General features: G+C 46.8%; 1 protein-coding gene across 1 annotated transcript; it reads left to right on the forward strand.

Annotated features, from left to right (window-relative positions):
- Positions 1–428: 428 nt before the first annotated feature.
- On the forward strand, positions 429–11,407 carry POLR2I (RNA polymerase II subunit I). The gene is made up of 6 exons (XM_073549381.1): positions 429–598; positions 3,288–3,342; positions 4,191–4,264; positions 5,667–5,741; positions 5,856–5,907; positions 11,292–11,407. Exons 1-6 carry the CDS (start codon positions 513–515, stop codon positions 11,352–11,354), a joined length of 405 nt encoding a protein of 134 aa, XP_073405482.1. The 5' UTR covers positions 429–512; the 3' UTR covers positions 11,355–11,407.

Raw genomic sequence — 11,407 nt, forward strand, 5'->3', positions numbered from 1 at the left:
AATGTTATTCCAAACTACCACTCGTCCCGCAAAGAAAAAAAAAAGAAAAAAAGTTCTGACTCTAAGAAGATTAAGAAAAAAAAGCAAAACCAAAACATTAAAATTTAGTTGGTCTTTAAGGTGTTAAAAAAATACAAAAAAAGAGAGACTGATGGAAAAAAAAAAAAAAAAAAGCTAAAACCCGGACCACAAAAGACAGATAAAGCTTTATTATTCAACTGATAGCTTTTACATGTAAAAAATAACCCAAAAGCTCCTGTTCCCGCCGACAACATGGCGGTACACACTACTGGCGACACAAATCATTCCATAAAAGACCTAGGAGAATTACTGCTCTCAGGGGGCGTGGCTTTTCTTTTCTTCAGAACGAGGCGTGATTCCTATTTACATATTGGGCGTGGCATGAGAACTTGGATAAAAGGGGGAGGGGAGAGAAGCGTTACCGTCCGGGCGCAGACCCAGAGAGGAGGTAATTGTTTGGCTTGTGGCTGCGCGTAACTTCCGGTCTAGTCATGTTACCAGTGCTTCCGGAATACGGGATGGAGGCGGACGGGACTTACGAGCAAGGGTTCGTCGGGATCCGGTTCTGTCAAGAATGGTAAGAGCGGGGTATGTATTGGTGAATGGCGGCCGCTGAGCTAATGCCCCTTCTCACTGTTACACTGGGTGGGATACATTATGTGACTACAGCGGAGGCTTGAAGGGATTGTCCACTCCACTGCCCAAACCTCAGTATAGGATCCTGGAAGGTAAAAAGAAACAACAAACCTTACTGTTAGTCTGCTGGACACCAGCTCTGCTCCTCTGTACTCTGCGCGTTGCCGCCACAGGCCGCCCCCCCCCGCGCGTTGCCGCCACAGGCCGCCCCCCCGCGCGTTGCCGCCACAGGCCGCCCCCCCCGCGCGTTGCCGCCACAGGCCGCCCCCCCCGCGCGTTGCCGCCACAGGCCGCCCCCCCCGCGCGTTGCCGCCACAGGCCGCCCCCCCCCGCGCGTTGCCGCCACAGGCCGCCCCCCCCCGCGCGTTGCCGCCACAGGCCGCCCCCCCCCCGCGCGTTGCCGCCACAGGCCGCCCCCCCCCGCGCGTTGCCGCCACAGGCCCCCCCCCCCCCGCGCGTTGCCGCCACAGGCCGCCCCCCCCCGCGCGTTGCCGCCACAGGCCCCCCCCCCCCCCGCGCGTTGCCGCCACAGGCCCCCCCCCCCCCGCGCGTTGCCGCCACAGGCCCCCCCCCCCGCGCGTTGCCGCCACAGGCCGCCCCCCCCCGCGCGTTGCCGCCACAGGCCGCCCCCCCCGCGCGTTGCCGCCACAGGCCGCCCCCCCCCGCGCGTTGCCGCCACAGGCCGCCCCCCCCGCGCGTTGCCGCCACAGGCCGCCCCCCCCCGCGCGTTGCCGCCACAGGCCGCCCCCCCCGCGCGTTGCCGCCACAGGCCGCCCCCCCCCGCGCGTTGCCGCCACAGGCCGCCCCCCCCCGCGCGTTGCCGCCACAGGCCGCCCCCCCCGCGCGTTGCCGCCACAGGCCGCCCCCCCCCGCGCGTTGCCGCCACAGGCCGCCCCCCCCCGCGCGTTGCCGCCACAGGCCGCCCCCCCCGCGCGTTGCCGCCACAGGCCGCCCCCTTCTTTTTTTTTTTTCCCCTCCCTGGGCGGGTTAATAACATGTTATCTGACACACACAAACACCATTGCTCTATTTCTTGTCTGTGGGAGTCTGGCAGTCCTGTGTACAGTATAGAGAGGGGGTGCACAGGCTCCGCCATTGTGCCAGTCATGTGCACAGTATAGAGGGGGCGCACAGGCTCTGCCATTGTGCCAGTCATGTGCACAGTGTAGAGAGGGGGCGCACAGGCTCCGCCATTGTGCCAGTCATGTGCACAGTGTAGAGAGGGGGCGCACAGGCTCCGCCATTGTGCCAGTCATGTGCACAGTATAGAGAGGGGGCGCACAGGCGCCGCCATTGTGCCAGTCATGTGCACAGTGTAGAGAGGGGGCGCACAGGCGCCGCCATTGTGCCAGTCATGTGCACAGTATAGAGAGGGGGCGCACAGGCTCCGCCATTGTGCCAGTCATGTGCACAGTGTAGAGAGGGGGCGCACAGGCTCCGCCATTGTGCCAGTCATGTGCACAGTATAGAGAGGGGGCGCACAGGCTCCGCCATTGTGCCAGTCATGTGCACAGTGTAGAGAGGGGGCGCACAGGCTCCGCCATTGTGCCAGTCATGTGCACAGTGTAGAGAGGGGGCGCACAGGCTCCGCCATTGTGCCAGTCATGTGCACAGTGTAGAGAGGGGGCGCACAGGCGCCGCCATTGTGCCAGTCATGTGCACAGTGTAGAGAGGGGGCGCACAGGCGCCGCCATTGTGCCAGTCACACTGATAGTTTTTCTGCCCTGGGATCAGGTGGGTCACAAGCGACAGGCAAGTTATGGCTGATCCTGTGGTGCAGATAATCCGCTTTCCATGGATCTTACTGGAAGTCGCATCTTAGGCCCTCACCGATCCCGAGAACCCTTGTCGCTGCTCCCACTGTCAGTTACTGTCTGGAGTGCTGATGTCACGTCGACAGCACTGCAGTCTGAGCTTTGCGACCCTGCCTTAATTGCTGGCACGAGCCACTGAGCTCACTGACTGCAGCACTGCAGATAATATCATGAGCAGTGGTGGTGACCCGGCACTGGACCTGGAGAGAGGGGGCGACATTGATCTCCTCTTCTATAACAAACTGCAGCCGGAGACAGGGTTAGTTCTGAAACGAAAACCCATTTAAGGACAGTGCTGTGTCTCGTATTTGGGTAATATTTAATTGGGGTCCATAAGATCAGTTTGTGTTGGCTTCTTGCACACAAGGGTTGAGTTTGGCTAAAACTCCCAATGGCTGCAGCTGTCTCCCATAGGAGATTACATATTGTGTACTTACTGTGTATCTGAGGATTGCAGGAAGCTCAAGAGGTTCTGGCCCTCTGTGAGGCATATTGGGGTCTATGGACACATGTGTAGACTTTTCTGCGGCACCGACTGAACGAGAGGGGTAGCACGGTGGCTCAGTGGTAAGCATGGTTGTTTTGCAGTACTGAAGTCTCCATTTCAAATCCCACCAAGGACTACATCTGCAAGGAGTATGTATGTTCTCCCCATGTTTGTGTGGGTTTCCTCTGGGTTCTCCAGTTTCCTCTCACATTCTGTAAAGCTCTGCGGAATATGATGGCTCTATATAAGCAAAGCATAATAACAGAATACATTGCAATTGCGCTGTTGATGTAGTAAAGTGTTCACACCTTTTTACACTTAATTTTTAGCAACAACATGTTGTATCCTAAAGAAGACAAAGAGAATCGGATCCTCCTTTATGCGGTAAGATCCAGAGGCGATGTGCTGAGCAATATACTCACACATATCCATAGACCGGTATTAGGAGCTGCAGGTGCTGTAGACCTCAGGGTGGGTTTTTGAGTGGTCTTGTTATGGCTTTACTATGGATGCAGCTGTACTCCGCCCCCACAAACATCTGATTCAGCAAGAGAAAGCCAAAGCTGGCAAGCTTCCCTGTAGCCGACGCTGAACGTAGTAGATGAATGCTGGCTAGCATGGCTCTGCTGAGATTCAGTGCGATCCTTTTCCCCATGATCACGTACCTCCTCATCAGTGACCCCCCACGACTTCTTACTTACATGAGTCTTCTGTCTTCAGATGCTTGTCAGTAATCTGCAGATGTAATTGCTAAAGGGTCATTCCCATTTCACTGATGCCCTCTAACCTCTGGGACCCCCCACCTATCCTGACAATATAGGAGTCGCACCGCATTCCTCCAGTTGTTTCCCTGCACAGTTGCACGCTTCCCAAACCCATCTGGGAAACTACACCCGGCCATGTTTGTATGCAGCAGGTATTTGGGAATGCCCCTGTGCAGACAAAACTGTAAAAGGGATATAACAAAGTATAGGGGTTTCTCCAACCACCCAGTGCTGATCAATTCAAGGGAATCTGGTGCAGGGGCAACATTCATGATCCACATCTGGGGGGGTCCTAGAGGTCAGATCCCCAGCGCATCTGCAGTACATTGCTAGGATATACCAACACCTAGTATTAGGATGGAGGTAACCTCTTTAATGGCCGGAATACTTTACTGTGTATGGAAAGGTTTAACCCTTGTTACTGGAGCAATTTCATGGCCTCAACATTGAACATCTGTTTATCTCCAGTGTCGAAACTGTGACTACCAGCAAGAGGCAGATAACAGCTGTATATATGTGAACAAGATCACGCACGAAGTGGAGTGAGTATTTATAATGATGCCTGCTGTCCGTACTCCGACCTACGGAGAAAATAGCAGGGGTGACTCCAGGGTGCAAGAGAAAAAGTTGGCGCTCAAAGAAATTTGTTTAGCTGCCTTAGTTTTTCTCTTGCACCCTGGATCACCCCTGCTATTCAGTTGTCGAGTGGTGGCAGTGGCAGTTAAATAATGTTTTAGAAAGTCATTCCCCAACTTCTCATAAAATGCTTTGGCTGTGCAAAAGTGGCAAGACATTTGACAAATAAGCAGATTTGGTATGTATGGGACTACAAAAATATTAATGTAGTTTTCTCTGCATAGATGGCAGCAACAAAACTGAAAAACACTAAAGTAATATCCTCCCAATAAGAATAAAGTCCCCATATTGTGCTGTTGGGAAATACTTCCTCCAGAAATAGAACAAGCCATTCCATAGCTACAGGAAAAAAAAAAAAATTGGTCGTAACAATATTGGAGTTCACTCAAACACCAGACAAGGGGTTGTCTCTTAGAAGAGTCCTTTTGAGATTAGGCACTGGTGCTTATAAAATGTGGTTCTCCATTCTAGCTGAAGAGCATGGGGGTCCTAATTTGGGCACGTTTCTCATGAGCAATCTTATCTTGATGAAGCATATAGATCGGGTTGGCTTTAACACTTTTAAGGGGTTAAAGATCCTTTTTGAAAAGCGAGAGCTGTTGTTTGCTGTGAGCAATAGCTGCCCTCTTCACTTGTCATTAGACATCAAGAGGGATTTATTAAAACTCGTGCAATGATGGAGTCCCTCACCGTAACCTCATATGTTGAGATTTTGCTCTCTGCAGTATAAGGCGGCATTCACACGTCCGTGTTTAAACACATGTGAAATAAATGGTGCCGGTTTCATCAGTGATTTTCTCTGACGGATAAATTGATGACAAAGCTTCTCCTATACATTGCTTTGTTAATCTTGGACAGTACACGATTGTACACTGGTGCCATTCATGTGCTGTCCATGATTTTCACCAACCCATAGCCTTGTTTTTGCCCTTTTCATTCGTGATACCTGAGAAAATGGCCGTGTCTTGAGTTTTGCAGACACCTGGTCTGCGATCAAACACCTAATTGTGAACAGCCACATAGACTACAATAGGTACCATGGATCCAATGTGTACGTGAAACACTGGTGTGTGAATGAGGCCTAAGGCTGGTTTCAGACCTCTGAGCAATACCAACCCAGATCAAATCTTATTGCCTATGTCTCCTGACCTGAGCTAACCTCATGGGCATACACGTGGCTGTTGGCTCAGACCAGATATTCCTATGAAAGCCTGGTCTGTTTCATGGACCTGTGAAGCCGACCTAACCTCTGATCTCAGTATTTGATGTCATCTCTTCAGTCACTGACTTCCATGTCTTATTTCCCAGTGAGCTGACTCAGATCATTGCAGATGTGTCTCAAGACCCCACACTGCCTCGTACGGAGGATCATCCCTGCGCAAAGTAAGTGATCTTGTCCAATGAAACCAAAATATGCTCACAACGCCCACCATGGTGTGTGAATTCCCCTCTGCTGGATATTCCCTTCTACCTGTAGCTTCTCTCCCTCCTCTCCAGGTGTGGCCACAAAGAAGCAGTATTCTTCCAGTCTCACAGTGCTCGAGCTGAGGTACGCCATACATTTTTTTTTTTTTTTTTTTGCATAGCATTTCCTTCCAACTACTATTTCTTAATCTATTAGGAAATCCCTTTGAAACCTTCTGGTTCTGTAGGCTGATTACTGAATAAGAGAAGGGGGTATGGTATACCCCAACTCCGGTCCTCAAGAGCCACCAACAGGTCATGTTTTCAGGATTTCCTGAGTATTGCACAGGTGTTTGAATTCTTGCCTGTCCAGGTGATGCAATTATCACCTGTACAATACTAAAGAGATCCTGAAAACACGACCTGTTGGTGGCTCTTGAGGACTGGAGTTGGGGATCACTGGTGTAAAGGGATGTTCAGTTTGTTACAATACACTATGACCTATGATAACTACTAACATAGTAACATAGTTTTGAAGGCTGAAGGAAGACCTTATGTCCATCTAGTTCAGCCTATTTTTAGTGCAGCTGTTCTGCATTGTTATCCTGGGGAAGGCAAAAAACCCAGAGTAGAAGCCAATTTTCTCCATAGGGAAAAAAATTCCTTCCCCTAAGCTGGGTCAACCATCTACCTATAATGTTTTCGTAACCTTCTATACTGTTACAAGAAAAGCATCCATTCCTTTCTTAAATTCATTCAGTGAGTTGGCCATCACCACTTCCTCAGGAAGAGAATTTCAGAGCCTCACTGCTCTTACCATGAAGAACCCTCTTCTATGCTGGTGCAGAAATTGTCTTTCCTCCAAACGAAGAGAATGCCCCCTTGTTCTTGTCACAGTCCTTGGTACAAACAGTTCATTGGAGAGATCTCTATATTGCCCTCTGATATACTTGTACATATATATTAGGTCTCCCCCAAGTCTTCTCTTTTCTAGAGTAAATAGACCTAATTTTGATAACCTTTCTGGGTATTGTAGTTAACCAACTCCATTTATCATTTTAGTAGCCCGCCTTTGAACCCTTTCAAGTTCAGTAATGTCTTTCTTGAGCACTGGTGTCCAAAATTGCACACCATACTCCAAGTGTGGTCTGACGAGTGATTTCTAATGCATCCCATGACCCTATTTGCTTTGGTAGCAGCTGCCGGACACTGGGCACTCCAATTTAGCTTCTTATTGACCAAGATGCCCAAGTCTTTTTCCATGTCTGATTTCCACAGCAGTTTCCCATTTAGTAAGTAATTGTAGCATCTGTTTCTCCTTCCCATGTGCATAACCTTACACTTATCTGTGTTAAACCTCATTTGCCATTTTTCAGCCCAATTCTCCAATTTACTCAAATCTGTCTGTAGTTGCAAACTGTCCTCCTTTGTGTTAACTACCTTACATAGTTTTGTATCATCTGCTAATACTGATATTTTACTGTGTAAGCCATCCACTAGATCATTAATAAATATATTAACTAGAAGGGGGCCCAATACAGAACCCTGTGGTACCCCTCTAGTAACCTTGGCCCAATCTGAATATGCACCATTAATAACCACTCTTTATTTTCTATCACTAAGCCAGCTACCTATCCATCTACACACATTTTCCCCTAGCCCAAGCTTTCTCATCTTACTTACCAATCTTTTATGTGGGACAGTGTCAAATGCTTTAGAGAAGTCGAGATAAATGACATCCAAAGATTCTCCTTGGTCCATTTGAGAGCTTACATCCTCATAGAAGCTGATCAGGTTAGTTTGACAGGAGCGATCCTTCATAAATCCATGTTGATATGGAGTTAAACATTTATTAACATTGAGATATTCCATAATGGCATCCCTTAGAAACCCTTCAAAAATTTTACCCACAACAGATGTTACGCTTACCAGCCTATAGTTTCCAGGTTCCCTTTTACACCCCTTTTTGAATATTAGTACCACATTTGCTTGCCGCCAATCAAAAGGAACACACCCTGTTTCTATAGAGTCTTTAAATATAAGGAATAGAGGCCTGTCTATCATATTACTTAACTCCCTTAATACCCGAGGGTGAATGCCATCAGGGCCTGGTGATTTGTCAATTTTAATCTTACTAAGGCGGTTCTGCGCTTCTTCCTGGGTTAGGCAGGTAATACTTAATGGGGAGTTTACATTATCACTCTGCATTTCCACAGGCAAATCCTTTTTGCTGTGTGAACACTGTTCAGAAAAAAGTATTTAAAACATTTGCTTTTCCCACATCGCTCTCTGATTACATCGCTCTCTGATTTCATCCTCCTTGTTCTTTAAAGGGCCGACACCATCAATTTTAATTATTTTACTGTTTATATAATTAAAGAATAGTTTGGGGTTTGTTTTACTTTCCTTAGCAATGAGTCTCTCAGTTTCCACTTTTGCTAAATGTATTTGTTATTTTACACATTTTTTTTCTCTAACTTTTTAATGCTTCTTCATTGCCTTCTTGTTTTAGCTTCCTAAATGCCTTGTTCTTGTTCTTTATTGCCCTTTTTACATCCTTATTTAGCCACATTGTGTTCTCCTGTTCCTAGCCCTTTTATTTCTGTATGGTATGGCTAGCTCGCAGTGGGTGTGTAAAACTGATTTAAATATTTCCCATTTATGTTCTGTGCTCCTATTTTTGAGGACATTGTCCCAATCAATTCGGCTAAGGTCCTCTCTAAGCTGATCAAACTTTGCTTTCCTGAAATTCAGTGTTTTTGTAACCCCCTTCCAGGGCACCTTACTGAAGGACAAGTGGCATTGTATTATATTGTGGTCACTGTTCCCTAGGTGCCCATCGACTCGTACTTCTGTTATTCTATCTGGCCTGTTGCTTAAAATTAAGTCCAGAAGGGCTGTCCCTCTAGTTGGGCCCTGCACAAGTTGTGACAGATAATTATCCTTGGTCACTGACAGAAATTGGTTTCCTTTCTGAGATACGCAGGTTTCAGTTTCCCAGTCTATGTTGGGGTAGTTGAAGTCCCCCATAATAATCACCTCATTGTGATTTGCTGCTTTGTCTATTTGTTTCAATAATACATTCTCAGTGGTTTCTGTTATATTTGGTGGCTTATAACAAACCCCTATGAGGATTTTATTACTTTTCCCTCCTTGTATCTCCACCCATAGAGACACCACCTCTTCATTTCCCTCTTGTATATCTTCTCTTAGTGTGGGCTTTAAAGTGGACTTAATATATAGACAGACTCCACCCCCTTTCCTTTTTTTACGATCCCTCCTAAACAAATCATATCCTTGCAAATTAGTCGCCCGGTCATTGCTGTCGTCTAACCATGTCTCAGTTATTACTACTATGTCGTATTTTTCCTCATACATTACCAACTCCAGATCTTCCATCTTATTGGTCAGGCTTCTTGCGTTGGTCAGCATGCAGGAAAGAAGTTTTGCTTCATTTTTCTTAGCTTCCTACTGAGTACCCTGTCTCACTAGATCAGTGAGCACCAATCGCCAGAGTTAAATTGGGCAGCAGTCATGCAGTAAATCTATATAGACCTGAAGGACTTCTCCACTCGGCCATATTCATCAGTCCTATAGCTATTGAATTGATTGGCAGCATGCATGGACAACCATTGCTCCATCTAGTAGCCATCACCTGTACCGGGGATAGGTAATAATTACCAGACTACCCCTTCAACAATTTTTGTCCTACTGCTGACAGGGCACAGGTGGAGGCTTCTGCTGCAGCCATTTTCCTTCAAACTAGATTAGAAAGGGGGATTAAAGGTTTATATATTGAATATTAAAATTTTTAATTTTATTTGCTTTGTCTTCCTTTAAATTCTATGTAATTAAGCTACAGTGGGGCAAAAAAGTATTTAGTCAGCAATAGTGCAAGTTCCACCACTTAAAAAGATGAGGCGTCTGTAATTTACATCATAGGTAGACCTCAACTATGGGAGACAAACTGAGAAAAAAAAAATCCAGAAAATCATTGTCTGTTTTCATTTTATTTGCATATTATGGTGGAAAATAAGTATTTGGTCAGAAACAAAATTTCATCTCAATACTTTGTGATATATCCTTTGTTGGCAATGACAGAGGTCAAATGTTTTCTGTAAGTCTTCACAAGGTTGCCACACACTGTTGTTGGTATGTTGGCCCATTCCTCCATGCAGATCTCCTCTAGAGCAGTGATGTTTTTGGCTTTTCGCTTGGCAACACGGACTTTCAACTCCCTCCAAAGGTTTTCTATAGGGTTGAGATCTGGAGACTGGCTAGGCCACTCCAGGACCTTGAAATGCTTCTTACGAAGCCACTCCTTCGTTGCCCTGGCGGTGTGCTTTGGATCATTGTCATGTTGAAAGACCCAGCCACGTTTCATCTTCAATGCCCTTGCTGATGGAAGGAGGTTTGCACTCAAAATCTCACGATACATGGCCCCATTCATTCTTTCATGTACCCGGATCAGTCGTCCTGGCCCCTTTGCAGAGAAACAGCCCCAAAGCATGATGTTTCCACCACCATGCTTTACAGTAGGTATGGTGTTTGATGGATGCAACTCAGTATTCTTTTTCCTCCAAACACGACAAGTTGTGTTTCTGCCAAACAGTTCCAGTTTGGTTTCATCAGACCATAGGACATTCTCCCAAAACTCCTCTGGATCATCCAAATGCTCTCTAGCAAACTTCAGACGGGCCCGGACATGTACAGGCTTAAGCAGTGGGACACGTCTGGCACTGCAGGATCTGAGTCCATGGTGGTGTAGTGTGTTACTTATGGTAGGCCTTGTTACATTGGTCCCAGCTCTCTGCAGTTCATTCACTAGGTCCCCCCGCGTGGTTCTGGGATTTTTGCTCACCGTTCTTGTGATCATTCTGACCCCACGGGGTGGGATTTTGCGTGGAGCACCAGATCGAGGGAGATTATCAGTGGTCTTGTATGTCTTCCATTTTCTAATTATTGCTCCCACAGTTGATTTCTTCACTCCAAGCTGGTTGGCTATTGCAGATTCAGTCTTCCCAGCCTGGTGCAGGGCTACAATTTTGTTTCTGGTGTCCTTTGACAGCTCTTTGGTCTTCACCATAGTGGAGTTTGGAGTCAGACTGTTTGAGGGTGTGCACAGGTGTCTTTTTATACTGATAACAAGTTTAAACAGGTGCCATTACTACAGGTAATGAGTGGAGGAAAGAGGAGACTCTTAAAGAAGAAGTTACAGGTCTGTGAGAGCCAGAAATCTTGATTGCTTGTTTCTGACCAAATACTTATTTTCCACCATAATATGCAAATAAAATGAAAAAAAAAACCGACAATGTGATTTTCTGGATTTTTTTTTTTCTCAGTTTGTCTCCCATAGTTGAGGTCTACCTATGATGTAAATTACAGACGCCTCTCATCTTTTTAAGTGGTGGAACTTGCACTATTGCTGACTGACTAAATACTTTTTTGCCCCACTGTATCTCCCCATTTTAATAATTGCAGTATACGTTAACTTTGTACAACTAAAACCGTTCTCTGTTTTCCTTGTAGGACGCCATGAGGCTGTATTATGTGTGTACTGCTCCCCACTGTGGTCATCGCTGGACAGAGTGATATTTTTCTGGAAGTTCTTAGTTTTTTATTTTTAAATAAATTTAATTTTTTTA

The sequence above is a fragment of the Dendrobates tinctorius genome, unplaced genomic scaffold, assembly GCF_039654945.1.
Source record: "Dendrobates tinctorius isolate UK_male_01 unplaced genomic scaffold, ASM3965494v1 ptg000158l, whole genome shotgun sequence".
NCBI lineage: Eukaryota > Metazoa > Chordata > Amphibia > Anura > Dendrobatidae > Dendrobates > Dendrobates tinctorius.